The sequence below is a fragment of the Hyaena hyaena genome, unplaced genomic scaffold (assembly GCF_003009895.1).
Source record: "Hyaena hyaena isolate Hyena2069 unplaced genomic scaffold, ASM300989v1 scaffold_1324, whole genome shotgun sequence".
In the NCBI taxonomy this organism is placed as follows: Eukaryota; Metazoa; Chordata; class Mammalia; order Carnivora; family Hyaenidae; genus Hyaena; species Hyaena hyaena.
The window spans coordinates 172,674-191,257 of NW_024081954.1; the positions used below are offsets into that span (position 1 = coordinate 172,674).

At 52.7% G+C, this 18,584-nt stretch overlaps 1 protein-coding gene across 1 annotated transcript; it reads right to left on the bottom strand.

The window, feature by feature from the left end:
* Positions 1-1,839: 1,839 nt before the first annotated feature.
* On the bottom strand, positions 1,840-17,154 carry CUNH5orf49 (chromosome unknown C5orf49 homolog). The gene is made up of 3 exons (XM_039223314.1): positions 16,929-17,154; positions 3,869-3,985; positions 1,840-2,282 (listed from the first exon to the last, which is right to left on the bottom strand). Exons 1-3 carry the CDS (start codon positions 17,070-17,072, stop codon positions 2,103-2,105), a joined length of 441 nt encoding a protein of 146 aa, XP_039079245.1. The 5' UTR covers positions 17,073-17,154; the 3' UTR covers positions 1,840-2,102.
* Positions 17,155-18,584: the final 1,430 nt, after the last annotated feature.

The following is an 18,584-nucleotide window of genomic DNA, read 5'->3' on the forward strand; positions in this document are numbered from 1 at the left end:
CTGAGTCCCCTGGTGCTTTACAAATGAGGAAACCCATGCAGAGAGGTCCAGGGGCTTGGCTTGGTCAGAGTTTCCCAAGGATCAGTGTCCACGCCAAGCAGAGAATGCAAGCCTGCCTGCTCCCTGAATCTGAAAGACTGCCTCCTGGTCAAGGCTTCCTCAGGTCTGGAACTACAAATAGTCCTGTGAGCAAACCACGCGGATGAGAGTCCTGGCAGTTCACCCCGTCGGCCCAGCGACCTCGGTCGCAAGCGAGCATCTCTGCTCCAAGCTGTCCCGAACCTTCAGGTCTCGCAGAAAGCCCTCTCGTGAAAACACCTTGCGTGTGGGTCCCTTCCACCTGTGGTGTTTCACACGTCCGTCCAGAAATGCCTGCATGGTTGTGAATTCTTCATGTTGCTCTGTCCCCCCTTCTGCGTGTTTTCCTGAGGACGGCATCCACTCTGCTCTCCCAGAAAGGCTGCCGAACCGGCGAAGTTTGAGAAGTCAGATGTTCCTCTTCCACGAAGTGACTGACGGGCACTCAATGGCTCTAAGTTGTCAAAGTCAAGAAGCCAACAGAAATACATTTCATTTTCCCTTGATGTCTAATAAACATGAGGTCTTTTGAAACCTTGTCCAAGTCAGGCCCTCCTTGTTGAAAGTAGAAGGTTAAGGGAGTAGGATCTGACCTAAAGGAACCATAAATAATTTTGTTTCACACCGATTTATTGTAATCATGTTCAGGTGAAGGCATTTCATAGAGATGCCTTGTGTTGCTTGGCAGTCAAAGCTGAAGAAAGAGTACTTTGTAAAAATATCCATATTCCAAAATTTATATATTTTCTATTATATTATTATATATGTGGCTTAATGTACCCAGAGGCGTTCCAAATAAACTACCCATATTTGTTTGGCGGGGCGGGGGTGGGGGGTGGGGGGGTGTGGAACTAATAAAAGATACCTATGAAAAAATATATACCATTTTCAAATTAATAAAGAAATATGTAGGAAACACTCGGCCTTGAAATTGTCAACAATTCAGTGTCACATGGCCTCAGAGCATCAAAACCATAAAACCAGCCACGGGGGACTCAATGTGGAAATGAATTAGATCACCTGCTCATCAACCACCAGGGCTGAGGGAAATGTAATCATGGTAGGTGAGAGAGGATTTCTTTCCAGAGACCCATTCATTACAAATATAGCCAGTATCTTAATACTTGAATACGTTTCAAATTCTCTCCAAAGTAAACATTTCCAAGTTGGGTTAGAAGTGGCTGTTCCCAAAATGAAAACGATTCAAAGGAACAGTGCGAGGCTCCACTGTGCCTGCCTTAGGGCACCCGCTCAGGCGGCCCGTGACACCCACACGCACCCGTCAGGGTTTGGAGATCCCACTTTGAAGATGAGGAAACGTGGGCTCACCTGGGCGAGGTGATGGGTTCCGTACGTGCCGCTGGAAAACACGGGCGCCCAGTCTTACCCAAGTCTGTTGAACGTCAAAGCCTAATCTCTTCCCGTGACCTCTGAGTGCTTCTCCACTGAGGAGTGATGTGACCTTGCCGGCCTCAGAGACCACCCATCCTAAGGGTTTGTCCTCAATTGTGCAAACTCCTGTTATTTACAGCTCAGACCTGTGTGTGTGTGTGTGTGTGTGTGTGTGTGTGTGTGTGTGTGTGTGTGTGTGTTGGAGTATCTCAAGTTCAACTGTTCTGAAAGGCACTCTCCTGATACCTCCTCTTGGAGGAAGGGAAATGCAAGCAGGCAGCGGGGTTCCCATAACCGGGGAGAGAGGCGTGCATGCCCCGCGGGGAGCACCTCCCTGGAGAGGCAGTGAACAGTCACCCGACCGCTATCAAGTGGGAACAATTTTCTTTTTATTCACGCGCTCCCCGTGGCTCAGTGTCTAGCATCATTTCAATGGATGCGATCACGCGAGATGGTTGTCACAGGGATCGGAAGCTGCAGCCAGGGTCCTCAACGCAGGCTGGTCCCCCCTCCCCCACCACTGTCCAGGCGCACGTGGCTTGCGGCCAGGTCCGTGCCCTCCACGCTAGGGGAGACAAAGCCCCAGCACTGCCTGTCTGGGCCACCCCTCAGTCTAGGCCGCAGCTGGGGCATCAGGCAGGAGAAATGTGCCCAAAGCCGGGGCTCTTCATGCTGGGGATGTCGTTCTTCCTGTAGAAGTCAGCCTTCACGTGGTTGGCACGGCCGTGGTCCCGGTTCAGGGGCTCCACGAGCTGGTGGATGCGTCTCCCGTAGACAGAGGACGTCAGCACTCCCACGGGGCGCTGGCGCTCCTGGCGGGGTGACCGGAACACAGGGTCGGAGCTACCCGCCTGGAGGCCATCTCCACCTGGCTCTCGCACACCTGCCTCCTGCATACCCGGGCTCCCTGATGCCACGGGCGCCCCCTGAACTATGCCAGACCTGCCTGCCCCTTGTGCTCAGAGGCCCTCGTCATCCCCAAGTCCTTCGTGTAACCCAGAGGAAAGCCGAAGATGTGGCATGGGGTGCCACGTGCCCTCTGACCTCAGGCTGCCATCCGCCTCCCTCCTCCCTCCCTCCTCCTGTGCTCCCCTGTCTGCTTCTCTCCTCTCCCACCTTCTCGCTTTGCCCAAATCCTTCCTCTCTCCACCTGGTCATCTCCCTGCTCCCTGTTTCCCCAACACCCCAACTGCCCAGCACCCCATCCCCCTGGTTCCCTCGCATCTCCATGCCCCCCTCATTTCCATGCCCCCCTCATCTCCCTTAAGCCCAAGCCTATCATCACCTCCCCGGCCCCCTTCACCTCCCAGCTCCCCAGTCCCCTCTTACTTCCCCTGCTCCCCTTAAAACACCTCATTCCTCTGCACACCTCTCATCACCACCTGGGATTCAGTTCCTTATTTGTATGAAACTTGACGTTTCTATTTCCTCATAGGAATGTGAGCTCTGAGAGGACAGGGACCTTTGTCGTATCCCCTCTACGCTCAGTGCCCACAGCGGGGTGGGGGGGGCTCAACCTTGGGCTGGGGACCAGCGGGCCAGCCGTGTCCTTGAGAGGGGAAAGCACAAGCCTTACTACCAACTCGGAACGAATCCACGTAAACAAACACGGTAGGAAAAAACGTAATGCCTGTGACTTCAGTAGTAATACCGCAGCGTCCCCAACTAATGTCACAGCGAAACAAAGTCTCCCTGGAAGGGACCGGGGACGTTCTTAGACAATAGCAGCCACAGGCCCAAAGGCGCTGACCTCACTGGGCGCTTTTACATTCTGCTTTCTGTGCTTCGTAGAAAAGCTGATGATATTTACTGAGCACCCGGCTCTTGGTAAACACACTGTCCTCAGATCAGACTCCGCAGAGACTGTGTCTGAGTAGGGGAGGACCCCAGGAAGGTCTCACCGCTAAGGACCCCCACAGCCTCCTTAGCCCCGGCACCTGGCCCGGACCTCCCCTCCCCGGGAACGAGCTTTGCTCCTGGCGCTGCTCACACAGGTGGCCAGCTGACCGCAGGCAGGGCCCGAGCTGTCAGAAAATCGTGCGCAGATACAGCAGGGGCTGCCCCGTCTGTCGAGGTTCAAGGCCAGTTCCTAAACTAGGAAGGTCATTCTTGCGGGCGTGGTCCCCTCCCCAGCAGGGCCACGGTCCTCGGAAGAGTTGTGACAGCCGGGACTTAGGAGTTAAGCAAAAACCTGCTCTGTCTGTTGAAAAGAACTTCTTAGTTTTGCCTTCATTAAATTGGTAAACTCGACAGCAGAGGCATAAAGACTAATGCAGGCACGCATGGCCCAAGAGAGGGAGCCGGCAGTGGCCTAGTGCGGCCCCGGGCGCAGGGAGGGACAGGAGGGCCACACACGCGGGCCGGGGCAGCGCTTGTCAGCAGCCTGTCTCCACATTACCTCCTCGTTCACGTGAAGCCCCAGGCTCTTTGCATGTTCTCTGTCATCTCGGTGCAGCTTCTGATTGTAGCCTGGGCTCTGGTTAAAAACGCAGTCATACAGGGAAGTGATTCCTGTCTGGGGATAAAAGAAGAGAGAGAAAGCCACGGGTTTACTGCAAGGCTGAGCCGCGGATGCCCTCGCGGAGACTGGAAGCCACAGGCCTCTCACCCTGTGGACGGTGGAGATGGGCAGGTCCCGTCTGCGTGGAATGTGTGCTCAGGAGGGTCACCCCACAGCAGCCTCCACCAGCACAGCAGGAGGCCGCCCCCTCCCCACCACCAGCGAAGCCGTTCCCTAGAGGCCCGGCGAGGTGGGGCCACCTGCCAGGCTCTCCTGTGCGTCTTACAGACCCCTTCTTGACCTCGACCGAGGCGGCTTCTTCTGCTCTTTGACCCCATCACTAGACCACAGCCTTAAAATAGGAGTAATGCACTCAATAAATGTGCTTTCCCCTTCACCTCCGCCCTTCTCCTAGTTCCCAGATTTTCTGCAACACGCTGCTTCCTGTCCTGCTTTAAAAATGTAGCCACAGCTGAACACTGGACAATGTAACGGAACAGAAGTATCCGCAGGTTGCTAGCCCAACAGGTCGGCACCTAGTACAAACCCCTTCTGAATATTCTGAAATATTCCGGAAATGTTTTCTTTAATCAGATGTGGTAGCACTAAGCAATATAATTCACAAATGCATGGATATATTGCTTTGATGTATAATATATACATATAGTATTTGCGCAAATATACAATATGATATATACAACATACATAATATACAGTGTATTATATACATAGAATACACACTTGTGCAAGCACACACACAGCTCTGATGTATTAGAAAATGATCCCATTAACAGCTTTCATCTGAGATATCTCCACCGTTCCATCCCAAATGTCTCTTGGTACAAAAATCCATCTGCCTCATCTGGGACATGATAAAAAGGAAAGAAATCTGTGTCAGCTCCTCTTTAACCTTCACCCACAAGTCAGGCCTGTCCTTCACGCTCCTGTGTCACGGGCCGGGTGCCTTGAATCCTCCAGAGCAAACCCAGACACACCATCCCACTGGCATTTGGGGTACAGGGTATAGAACCTGTGCTCACTAGCTCGCCCGCTTTCCTGGGTAGTGATGCCGGAAACAGTCTCTTCCAAGGGCAGGACTCGGAAGTGGAAGGTAAACGGTGGAAAGGATGCACGGCATAGGCTTTATCTGTTGGAAAACACGACCGCCCGTTCTCTGCGGGGGGACTCAGAGCAGCTGGGAGCAAGGGAAATGGCCGCATGTCATTTCCACCCTGACAAACCCCTCGCAGGTCACCTGTGCTGTGCAAGACACGCGGCTCCCGCCGGGGAAGTGGTGAAGACTGCCCAGGCACATGGCTACCAACCCGGTGCAGTGAACCGCCTAGCAAGGCAAACAAGGCGAGCATTTGGGATTATTCTCTTAGGTTCCTAAGAATCCAGTGGCGCCATGCCTGAGACGCTTACTCGGGCTGCTGGAATCCTGGTTTGTGGAAGTTCAGAGTCACTCTGTGCAACTTAGAGGCAGGACCCCTGGCTTCCGGAGTCTGAGCCCCGATGGTCATTTAATGAGGTCACCAAGCAGGAGCATCTTGTTGGCATTGCCCTCTGCCACCTATGGGCTCCTGGGTCTGTCCACATACTGGTTTCACTTGTCCTGAAGGCCACCTATGAGATAGCTCATCCACCCCCAGCTAGAAAAAACAAACAGCCTGACTCAGCGGGGAGGCGATACATTATCCGGCATTTGCTACTGTAAAAATTGGCCGGCATTTTGGGAAGAACAATAAACTTGGGTCTTCATGTCACATTATAGTCAAAAGTAAATTTGGGATGGATTAGAAAAATATGTGCAAAGGAAATCCATAAGGGACTTCCTACACATGACAGCACTGGGGAAAATGTCACAAGGAAAATATCAATCACTTTGGTTATATAAAAATCAGACATTTGGTAATCAAATAAAGTTAAGGCTTTTTTTTAAACCCCTAGGAAGGATAGGGAAGTCGCAATATCTTTAACATGCAGTGTGTAGGATGTCCGCAGAGGCAGAAGCTGATGGCATCAGCCGGGAGCTGGCTTCTAGCCCTAGAGACTGTGAGCGAGACTTGCAGCATTTTGAGGGAAGCCACCAGGCCAGAGGGCTGTGCAGGAACACGAGAGAGGCTCAAGTACACATGCACTCTGCCACGATGGTGGGACATAAATCCCTTAAAGGAGCATTCTGGCCTTTGCAAGGGCAGGCACCTCAACGCAGACCGTTCCCCTTGGGGTTCAGAGCTGCTGGCCAGGTCCGGCTGAGGCCGGAAGGCTGACCTGGACAGTGACTGAGTACCCCAGCACCCCCACAGCACCCACTTACACACAGGGATTGGAGCTGGGCTCATCATAATGTGGATGTCACATTGTCGCACGCATCCCTCCTGGCCTGGAGGACCCTGTGCAGTGGGCGTGTTTCAGACACGGCGGCTCGGGTCTGCAACAGAAACACCGGATCCCCCGGACTGAGCGCCTGGGTGGCAGCTGCAGCCTGAGATCGCTGGGCCACGGAACGGGTGACCATCAGTCCCCGCCCGGCCCCGTGTAAGTGACCAGCCACACCCAGGCCTGAGGAACGGCCCCCCAGCAGGGGCCGGGGGAACGGGGCTCCTCCGGGACCTACAGACTTGGGCCCGCCTCCTGTGCAGGGGGTTCCCATGCAGCCCTGACCCTCCTGAACGGAGCCGGCCCCCTGGAGGCCCTGGACTTGTCCTGGGAGACCAACCCCCTGGACAGAAGAATGAACTCCAGAACAGAGGGAGAAAGCCATCGCTGTTTCCTGAATGAGGGAGGCAAGGTCGTTTCACTTCGTACGTTCCCTGCACTGGGGGAGCCCCCGGTGATGAGCTCTCCTCATGCTCAGCTCTCCTAAAATACTCCACAAAAGCAGTGCGAGGAGAAGCTACGTGCCTCAGTTTACCCCAGTGGGTTACCAGAAGCCTATCTTACTGTATGCTAGAGCAATGTTTATGAGGACTCCCACTGCGCCTGCGGAGTGTGATCAGAGTCTCTCTCCCTCTCTCCTTTGCAGGGTTTTTGCATGTTTACTCCTTTCCAGAGTAAAAATGAATTGTTCTTTCACTGAAAAATAAGGGGTGGAAACATCAATCGGGAGGCAGGCAGCCTCACTTAGCAACACGACTGTCCTTTGTCAAGGTCTAATCAAACTGGAAACTTGTCTTTTCCTGGATCTTAATTATTCATCTTTCTTCTTCCTTTTTGTCTTTCATTCCTTTACAGTTTGAAGCAAAATTACACTAATAACAACCAATCTGGATTTAGATGCTATCACAAAACAGATCTTCTGAGTTTACTAGGATTTCGCTATTAAAATTTCTTAAGAGAGTTCCTCTCCAAGCATGCACGTTGGTTTAAAAAAAAAAAAAAAAGCAAAATGAGCCCATGTACTGCCTCCCTGGTAATCTCCCTTTGTCCCTTTGCATTTTGAGAACTCTACAAATGTGGTGTGATCTCATTCCAGCTGTGAGGGTCCCCCACGGTGGTCCCTACTCCTAACACTGCAAAATAACTCGTTCATAGCCGTGGGCCGTGCGTGGAGTGGAAGCCTTCACTCTTCAGCCCCTAGAGCACATAACGCTGACTATTGTGCGAGGCACCCAAAGAGGCTCCCGGACAGAAATAGCGAGTCCCTACCTTGGAGGAGACCTCAGGCTGGGAACGGAAATAAGCTCATTAATTAAACAACACCAGGTGATACACCAGAAGCAGCAGAGGGACACACAAAGTACAGGAGCCCCAAACAGGAAGGATTGGGTCCTGCCTGGGCTCACGCAGGATGTGGATATGGCTGAAGTCGGCTAGAGGGCGCTGCACCACTGTGGCCGGGCCCCAGGAAAGCCACCTCCCTGGGTGTCATGGGTTGAATTGCATCCTCCAAAAAATTCCTGTTTTAAGTCCTGACCCCCAGGTTAGACATAGGACGCTGAAAATGTGATTAGTTAAGTAAGACGAGGTCATACCGAATCCAATAGCACTGGTGTCCTTATAAAAGAAGTTCAGAAACAGACCCAGATATGGGGTGCCTGGGTGACTCAGTCGGTTAGGCATCCGACTTTGGCTCAGGTCATGATCTCGAAGTTTGTGGGTTCAAGCCCCACATTGGGCTATGTGCTGACAGCTCAGAGTGTGGATCCTGCTTCGGATTCTGTGTCTCCCTCTCTCTCTGCCCCTCCCCCACTCATGCTCTATTTCTCTCTGTCTCAATAATGAATAAAACAAAAAAAAATGTTTTAGAAAGAAACAGATGCACAGGGAGAGAGATGATGTGAGGAGACAGAGGGAGCAGATGACCATCGACAGATGAAGGAGAGTGGCCAGGAACAGACTCCCTCATGGCCTCAGAAGGGACCCACCTTGCCGACACGCTGATTTGGACTCCTGGCCTCCAGAACTGGGAGACAGTAAATTTCGGAGCACCTGTGCTCCAGGGAAACTGAGTCAGTAAACCATTCAACCCAGACAACCAGGTTGGGAGGCATCACCAATCTTCAATTCCACTCTACCCCTGACTCCATAGAGGATTAATCTTCTCTCCTCCTTTGTGTGAATTAAGCTATGTGACCAGATCTAAGCAATGAACTATGAGGAGGGGGGGATCATGTGGAACTTTTCAGGCAGAAGCCTTTGGGGACTCCAGAAGCTTCCACAGCAGTTGCCGAGTGACTATCCTGGGCAGAGCCGTTCCTCTGCTCCCCGTACATTTAACAAGAGGAATAAGCCTTATTTAGGGTATCGACACTTTGGAGGCTGCTGTTTACTGTAGCATACCTCGTCTCTCATGACTACCACAAGCCGTCCTCACCTTCCGTCTACAAGGACATATCTCCCGGGTTGCGTGCTTCTGCTGCTCCTGGTGCCTCCTACCAGACATTACACACTCTTGCACAAATAACCAGGGCAAGATTCCCAGCAAACCAGGAAAAGTCCTGTCTTTTCTCCTCCCCTTCAGATCATTTAAATATAAATGGACTCTCCATTGTTGGTTCAGCCAGGCAAATTCTGCAAGAAAGAAAGAAACTAAGAGAAATTAAAATATTTTCCACGTGGCACTCAGGCAGGGGTAATATGCGCTCACCAAACATGTTGCCTCTTCCAGAATAAACAGAAGACTGCAGTGGCCAGTTTCCTTCACACTTACTAGTTCTGGCAAAGAATTGTGGGTGAAGCCAATGGGCATCACCTTCTAGGCTTGGTCCATAAAAGCTCTCACGTGTGTCCTCCATGCTCTCTCCCCTCACTCTTTGGCCAGCAGGTTCAAAGGATCCAGTAAAGGACTGCAAGACCCCGAAGATCCTCAGGCTCTGGCAATTGTGGAACCATTAAAAGGAGGGATATGGTTCCAGATTCTATATTAAGGAAGCTGGGCTGGGCACCTGGGTGGTTCAGTCAGTTAGGACTCCGACTTCAGCTCAGGTCATAATCTCATGGTCCATGAGTTCAAGCCCCACGTCAGGCTCTGTGCTGACAGCTCCAAAGCCTGGAGCCTTCCTCGGATTCTGTGTCTCCCTCTCTCTCTGTCCCACTTGCACTCTGTCTCACTTTCTCTCAAAAATAAATAAACATTTTAAAAATTAAAAAAAAAAAAAGAAGGCCAGGCAGAAGAAACACAAATATTGGGCTATATGTGAAAAATAAACACACTTCCATTATGTGATGTTTATATGCATAAGGCCAATGGTGTGCCTACGTTAACAAGCTGCTGTCCAGACAAAAAAGACCTGATTTGCAGCATTTGTCGATTTCTGCAGTATAAACACTCACCGTTGCCAATCTGAGGCTTCCAACTGAATGCAGAGTTCAGATAAAATGCTAGAAATTGGCTCTTTGTTTTAGTATGAGCAGGCTCTGACACACCTGTGGTTAAGGCTCTCAGGGTTCAGGGTCCATTTGCTTCCATAGCACATCACAGCCCACCTTGACTAACCTTGACTAAAATGGTAATGAAGCCATGATCGGGCTGTGTTCACTTCCTCTCTTTCATGGGCACCGTACTGTCACCTCTCATCTCGAGGCTTCCAGTCACTGTTTGTCTACCCAGAGCTGTGTGACCTACTTTTAAAAATGGAAATTCTCGAGGTGATCCAACTGATTTCCTTTGATTCATAAGGGCCTCATTTTACTTCTGATGAGTCCAGCGTTTGTCCTTGGGAGTCCAGCGACATGTGAAGCTTAATGAGGACATCTTCATTAATTTTAACATCATTCAAACGTCTATTCTCAGAAGGATTGTAGCTTGTCAAGGACATGACACGCTAGTTCTTTTAAGAGGACAATACTCAGCTATTCTCTTTGGTTCCTCTGTGGCAAAGACTCTGTTTCCTCTCCTGGTGCTTTAGGATCACAAGTTTTGAAATTTTCATAACTTTCCCAATAATCGGAACATTTTATCAATTTAAGAAGAATCATCATATCATAAGCAGTCTTGCTAAGGCATTATCTTCACTACTTTTTAATTTTATATTTATTTTTTGAGAGAGAGAGTGAATGGGGGAGGAGTAGAGAAAGAGAGAGACAGAGAGGGGGAGAGAATCTTAAGCAGTCTCCATGCTCAGCACAGAGCCCGACTCAGGGCTGGATCCCACGACCCTGGGATCATGACCTGCACCAAAACCATGAGTCGGACGCTCAACCACTGAGCTACCCAGGTGCCCCCTTCACTACTTTTAATGGATCTGTTGCAGGCGGTGGTCTCATCCCAAACCAGAGCCCTAGAACATGCCTCCTTTACCCTTGAGTTGAAATGAACCAGAGCCTCCCTCTGACCTTGGGTGTGTTTCAGCCTGAAGGTGCACTCAGGGTCAGGGTTCTGCATCAGTCTGCCGCACACCTTGTCTCCAAGAGGAGGTTTAGAGCCGGGTGTCCCCTCTTCCACTGACACCAGCACCCCCCTTCCCCCTGGCCTGTACCCCTGGCCCCCAGGTGTTCACATCACAGGAGGAAGGGTGAGCCACAGGGGGCTGCCGCTCGAATCGAAGCTGTTCCTCTTGGTCAAATACACTGGAGATACAGCTGCTCCTTTTCCTGTGTCACTGTGCTCTTTAAACAGGGACGGTTTTGAAAAAAATGTCTGAGATGTATTGTTACATCCAGGAAACAAGCTGCAAATACACACGCGTAGTTGTGGGGTCTGTGTGTGAACATGTTTTGTGTGAACACAGTCTCTTGTGACTTTGTTTTAAAATTTTTGCAGGGCACCTGGGTGGCTCAGAAGCCTACGAATCTGCCTCTCGATATCGACTCAGGTCGTGATCATGGTCACGAGATGGAGCCCCTCGATGGGCTCCATGCTGAGCTCAGCTCTCTCTTTCTGCCCCTCCCCACCTCTCACTTGCTCAAAACTAAATATTTTTTTTTAACTTTGCATCCCACTTATTCACTCCTCTTCTGTTCATGCAGCAGGTATTTACAAAGCACCAACTATGAGACAGACACTGTTCAGATCGCAGAGGACAGAGAGCGATCAGAATAATCCCCGTCCTCATGGGGCTCATATTGTAGTGGGAGGAAAAAGCAGCAAGATAATTAAGTAAAACCCTCAGGGGCGCCTGGGTGGCTCAGTCAGTTGAGCGTCCGGCTTCCGCTCAGGTCACGATCTCGAGAGCCCCACATCAGGCTCCCTGCGGCCAGCCTGTCAGTGTGGAGCCCGCTTCGGATCCTCTGTCCCCATCTTTCTGCCCCTTCCCCACTTGTGCACTCCCCAAAACAAATAAATGTTTTTTAAAAAGCCTTCAGTCGGTTGATACTAAAACTAAAGCGTGCACAGGAGAAAAACAGGTAGGGAGGGGGACAGGCAGCATCTGCAAAGGGCAGCCATGATTTCATCCAGCTGGCACACGTTTGGATCGAAAGGCATGTGGGTGCAAGGACTTGCCTGGGTTTTAAGAGGTCAAGGAGCTACAGGATCACGGCTCACCTCCCCCAGAGCCCTCAAGTGTGTGTGGGCAGAGGTGCCTGGTGCCTAAGGGTGAAGAGGCTCCACCTAGGCAGGCTTGGCGGGGCTCATATTGAGCACCTTCTGTATACGGGACACTGATGCAAGCCTTCCGGAGACTTGCCTTTGCACGCACCTCTGGACCTTCCACATGCATCGTTTTACTTTTTTTTTTTAATGTTTTTATTTATTTCTGAGAGAGAGAGAGAGACAGTGTGAGCAGGGGAGGGTTAGAGAGAGAAGGAAATACAGAATCTGAAGCAGGCTCCAGGCTCTGAGCTGGCAGTCAGCACAGAGCCCGACGTGGGACTCAAACCCAAGAACCGTGAGATCATGACCTGAGCCGAAGTCAGACGCTCAACCGACTGAGCCACCCAGGCGCCCCACATCGTTTTACTTACGAAGGGCTCAGCTGCATTCGGTGAAGGGCAAGTCAGCGATCAGGAGGGTAAAGAAGAGCCCCTGGCCTCTGTGTCTCCATCGCACACGGACAAGGAAAGTCAGCTCATCTCCCTAAAGCTGAGTGGGGTTTTCGGAGCAAAGCTCACTCGAGACAGGCTGTCCGCACTCCAGGCCACCACGAGAGAAAGCATGTTCTAAACCCCCTAAGAATTTCTTTTTATGTAGCTCTTAGACTTTGAGAAACTTAATCAAACCCGCCATAAAAGGGCATTGTCCGTTGACTTGGCCTTTCCATGTCAGTAGCAGAAATGTTGCACGAGGCAGAAGCAGGAAAAAAGTAATTTAAAAACATCATTGAACCAAATCTGCCTTGCTGCCTCCTTAACAGTATTTTATAAGAAAAGCTCACGCTGCTAGAGCCCCTTGGGAGCCGTACAGGAGTGGATCACATTGTAACTGGCAGCTTTCGATGACAAATTTGTCTCCGGATCCAAGGCATTACTGGGGCTTTAAATAAGCGTGCTGCATTCAGAGCCTTAACTTTGGGGTTTCTCCTAGGGGAGATGCCTTAGCTTAGAAGCCACCAGAATGACTCTCAGATTATGTGCCTCACCTGCGTAAACCTCCAATGGCAATCAAGGGTGCATGATGTAAAACCCTGGCCGGGGACCAAACCTCAGTGAGAAGAAACTAATAGTCACCAACAAAAGTAAATAATCATAGCTCTGCTTACACTGGGCTTTACTATGTGCCACTTTACATCTATTAATTAAAGTCATTCTCATTATTGGCCCCATGAAGCCGGTACTGTTCCATAGGTGGGCAAAGTGACCCAAAGAGGTTGTGACTTGGGCCATCTGCACAGCTAGTAACATGCAGCCAATATTTTTACCCAAGACTGTTGGTCTGTGCTACTAATTACTAAGTGTGTCACACAGTAATTGACTGATGAGCTAATTCTTCCCTGTTTCTTCTCAGCTTTGAGTAGGGCCTGGATTTCCAATTAACTTAGGGGCAGCTGAGTTCTCTAGCAAATTTGTGATATGGAGTTCATCGTCTTCAGTCCACATGATCTTCATGGTAGAGAATCAGCTTCCGGGGGTGCACAGCTGATTAAATTCCAGTTCATATAATCCCCAGGAGGGCATTATTACCATTGGTGGCTCTCTTGCCAATATACTTTGAAATGCCTTTTGTTTTTCTTGATGCTTTCAGGGGCTATTTTATTTAGGTGTTAATATTGCTGCTACGTCATTTTCTTCTGTGTGACACTTAAAGGCCTGAGGATTTGACTTTGCCTGTGACTCCAGCTACCAAAACTGTACTAATTTTTTTTTCTTAAAATCTACTTTGCATTAATTTGTTCTAAGGCTCTTTCCTACCCTCCAGGTAAAGTAATATATTGGAGCAGGGGGTTTTGAGAGAGAGACAGATAGTCCCTGCTTTAGCCTTCTGGGTCACATGGTTTCCTGCTGCAACTACTCAAGTCTGTGCGGTGGCCATAGATAATACTAAATGAACGGGCATGGGACCTTGTTGTAATAAAACTTAATTAAGACGGACAATGGGCCAGTTTTGGCCCAGGGGCCTCTGTGTGCGGAACTCTGAATTAAAGCAGCATAGTTCTTGCCTACCCCTGATTTCCTCTCAGATCCAGAGCCCTGGGAATCTCCTATGTCTGGCATCTCTCTGCATCTTGGCCCCAGAGAGGTAGAGCCACATATCAGATTGGTGAATCTGGGAATAAACCGAATCTGCCATGTTCCACTCTGTTTCTTTTCTGTTGGCAGTGGCGGGCCCACAGTGGGTCGGACTTCAGCTCTGCTGTTTCTGGGGCCCAAAGCTGCAGTGGCTGGGTAGGTAAATCTACCGGATTCAGAGCTTCTGTGTCCACAACCCATTCTTGCCCAGAGTCCTTAGCAGTAACCTGCAACCTGGCTTTTAGTCTCTGATAAATATGCACCCAGAACCCCATCCGCTTTAGTCTTTTATCTTATTTCTCAATAGCCTCCAAGTGGTACTTAACAGGTCTCCTCAGAGGTACACATAAAATGCTGTATCGTGAATTTTTTCATGTTGTCAAGAAGCCAGACAACATTTATGTTCTCTCAATAAAACAGCACAGACCATCTTAAAACATCCAGATCCCTGGCTTTTTTGGCTGGTTCTCTCATGCTTTGTGGTAATGCTCTGCATGGATCATGAATTGGCAGTGATACAGGTTTTGCATAATATTCATTTAATAAATGACATTATTTACAGATAAAAGTTCTGTCAAAACATATCGCTCATGGGAGGAAAAAATAGGAGGTCCGTGGTGGCAATGAGGTGGGACACCATTCCTCTAAATCCCCCCAGTGTTAATTCCCAGTGGATATTCTAAATCCCCTCCCCCAACGCTAATTCCCAGTGCACCGAGCAGGGATGCGCAGAACAGCTGTGGCTGTCCCCTTCCTTCTGTCCTCTGTCCTTCCATATTGCTCAGAGCTAAGCAGAGATGCGCTAACAGATACCATAGAGCCTCCTGGCCAAGGTTTTTGTGTTAGTTTGCTCAGGCTGCCAAAACATAGCACCCAGACTGGGGGGGGTTTAACCAAGAGAAATGTACTGTCTCACGATTCTGGTGGAAGAAAGTATGAGATCAAGGTGTGGGCAGGGTTCCTTCCTCCCGAGGGCTGTGTGGGAGGATGCTGCTCCCGGCTTCTCTCCTTGGCATGTAGAAGGCCATCTTCTCCCTACCTGCTCCCTTCATCTTCCATCTATGCGCGTCATGTCCCCTTTCCATAAGGGCGCTGGTCGGTCATATTGGATGCACCCCTCCCCCCAGTGATGTCACTTGAATCTGATTACCTCTGTAAAGAACCCTTCTCCAAAGAAGGTCACGTGCTGAGGTGCTTGGGGTTAGGACTCCAACATGAGAATTTTAGGGGGACACACAATTCAACCTGTAACAGTTGTCTAAACCAGAAATTGCTGCGTTTGCTCCTCAGGGTAAGCTCCATGACATTCTGCCCTGGCGTTTCACGCGTGACAAGTCCCTGAACGTGTGCTGACCTGATCCGAACGACGGTTCATGCGGGCTCTATGGGTGACGGGTGGGGAGGAGAGAAGGAAGGTCGCACTCTGTGGGAACACCTTACACATCAGGAGGGAAAGCCCTCCTTCTTCCTAGGCACTTGACCAACGCTTACCCCCTCTGAGCCCCTCACTGTCCCTGCAGGCTGAGCCACCCCAGGGTTCCTTTTACTAACAATGCCCCTGCATCCTGAACTGCAAGACACACTGGAGACATTTAGGAAAGACAGCTCTATGACAGCCGACGACTCCGACAAGCTCTGACTTGGCTTTTTGTCCTTTGGCCTCCCCCCTGCTTTGGCTGCACAGTGGCCTTCACAGACCCGCAGGCTTTTCCCATTAGCGCAGGTGCCGGCTGGAGCCGCCTCCCTGTCCTGCTCTCCCTGCAGGATGTATACATCTGCCTCCTGGTTTGCAAGAGGGCCCTCCAAGGGCGTCTGTACCCTGGACTTTCTGGGCCCGGGCGCTGCAGCGAGGGATTTCAGACAGACCCCAGAGGGAGTCCTGTCCACACCAGCTGCGCAGCCCCGGTCTCCTGAGACACGTTCCACCACCACCCCCTCCACCTCCATCTCCAAGTCCTGGGCAGAGGGGTCGACCAGCCTGCCGCTCCTGGTAGTAGTACTAGAGCCCGTAGGTTCCCAATCCCTTACCAAAGAGCACTGGACCCTAACCTATCCCCAAAGTGCTCCGAACACGGGGTTGAGCCTTCTGGCACCCCACCCTACCCCTTAAGCCTTGCCCCTAGCCCCTCATCCCAGCTGAGGATGCGTCCCACAACAGCCACCGGGCTCAGCCCCCGCCCATCCTCTAGGTGAAGGTCTCCTCGCCCAGGGGTCCTCACAGACTGTGCAGCCCTGCCCTGGCCCCCACCCCTCACCCCAACTTGCAGCCCCGACCCCAGATCCCACCCCAGAGTTGCAGCCCTGACTCTGCAAAGTGTAGCTCCGACCTCCTGCAGCCCAGCCCCCATCCCGCCTCTCCTCCAGCCCCCACGCGGGTTCTGCTGCCTTGCACCATTCCCTCTACCCACCCCCCACCTCCATCAGGCAATGACGCCCACCTCCATCCTCCCTCTCCTTCATCCCCTCCCCCAACCCCCTCCTCTCCCGCCCCTCCCCGACAGTGAAGCCCCGCCCCATCCCCTCGGCCCCTCCCCGACAGTGAAGCCCCGCCCCATCCCCNGCGGGTTCTGCTGCCTTGCACCATTCCCTCTACCCACCCCCCACCTCCATCAGGCAATGACGCCCACCTCCATCCTCCCTCTCCTTCATCCCCTCCCCCCCCCGCCTCCTCTCCCGCCCCTCCCCGACAGTGAAGCCCCGCCCCATATCCCTCGCCCCTCCCCGACAGTGAAGCCCCGCCCCATCCCCTCGGCCCCTCCCCGGCAGTGAAGCCCCGCCCCATCCCTCGGCCCCTCCCCCCAGTGAAGCCCCGCCCCATCCCGCCTCTCCAGCCCTCTCTGGGTCTCGGCAGCCTCTGCGACTCCTCGAGCAGCGGCCACCCGCGCAGCCCCTCCCCAGGACGGCTCACCTTGCCGGGGCGGTAGTAGTAGCTGTGCTCCTTGGGGTCCAGACGCCGCGGGGGGACGTAACTGAAGGCGGAGAGGGCCGAGAGGGGCAGCGGCCGGGGCTTGGTCCGCAGCGCGGCGGCGGTGATCTCCTCGTCGTGCTCCATGCCACCCTTGTCCTGCGCCCCCGCGCCCGCCGTGGTCGGTGCCGCCCGCCGAGGGCCCGGTCTGGGTCTGCCCGTGCAGGCAGCCGGGCGCCCGCGTTCGGCGTCGCCTGGAAACCGCGTCCCCTGGGCACCGGCTGGGCGGGGCCGGGGGTGGGCCCCACCGCCCTCTCCCCTCCCCCACTCCGCTCCGGGCCGAGCTCCCTCCTCCTCCTCCCCTCGCCCCCTCCCCTCCCCGCTCCTCCCGCCCCCGCTCGGCCCTCCCTTGCCCGCTCCTCCCCGCCGCCCTGCTCAGTCCTCCACGCACCCCCAGCCACGCCCCGGGTGTTTCCTCGAAGGGGAGTCCCTGGAGTCCCAGGGGCACACGGGGGCTCCCGGGTGGGAGAGGCCTCGGGGTCGGCGCCTTCCAGCCCGCTGACCCTTCGCCCGGCTGCACCGGGTCTCACCCAGACCGCTGGTTTGTCAGGCAGCTGATGCCTCTGTGCGGCCTTGGGGGTGCAGTCCCGAACCGGAGCGTCCAGCCCGCGGACCGAACGGAAAGACCAGTGACCTGAGGGGCTCTAGAGCAGCGTCGCCCCATAGGGACGTAATGGGAGCCACACGCGTAATTTAAAACTTGCCGGTTCCCGCTGAAAAGGGGAAAAGACACAGATGAAATTAATTGTAAGAAAGTGCTTCTTTTACTCAGTTTGTCCACCACGTTGTCATTTTGACACGTGGCCCCAGCCACAGTCCGAGGGCTGAGCGGCCGCACCGGGCTAGTACTTAGGGCATTTATTGCCAGAGAAGGTGTGAGGCTCCCAGGAATTAAGTCCGCTCCCGTCAGCGGCTCCGGTCGGAGCGCTAGCGCGCCTCTGCTAACAGGGTCATGCTGTCTGTAGATCTGAAAGCTGGTTCTAGACGCCCTTGGCCGAAAGTTCATGGAGCAGAAGCCCATGAACAGGTTCGGAGGGGAAAGGCATCAGGGTGACAAAACCTAGGGAAGTACCTTAACCAGGGTGCTTGGTGAAGGCCAGCCTCTATGAGGGGGTGACAATGGAGCAGAACTGTAACGAGGAGCCAGACTTGGTCAAGTCTTCCAGAAAGTCCCTTCCAAGCAGAGGGAAGAGACGCTGTGGGGCCCCTGAGGCAGACCCATCTTGACGTGCTCCAAAGGCAGCCAGAAAAGAGGATGGTGGAGTTTCAGAAGAGGAGGATTTGAGAAGCCCACCAACCCAATCAAAGGAGGGAGGCGGAGACTCAGAGCACAGTGAAGGGAGGCTTTGATCAACATTCTTGCAAGAGCAGGTGTCTGGGGCGCCTGAGTGGCTCCGTCAGTTAAGCATCCACTTTGGCTCAGGTCATGATCTCATGGCTTGTGAGATCAAGCCCCGATTTGGGCTCTGTGCTGACAGCTCAGAGCCTGGAGCCTGCTTGGGATTCTGTGTCTCCCTCTCTCTCTCTGCCCCTCCCTCCCTCACTCACATGTACGTGCTCTCTCTCTCTCAAAAATAAACATTAGGGGCACCTGGGGGG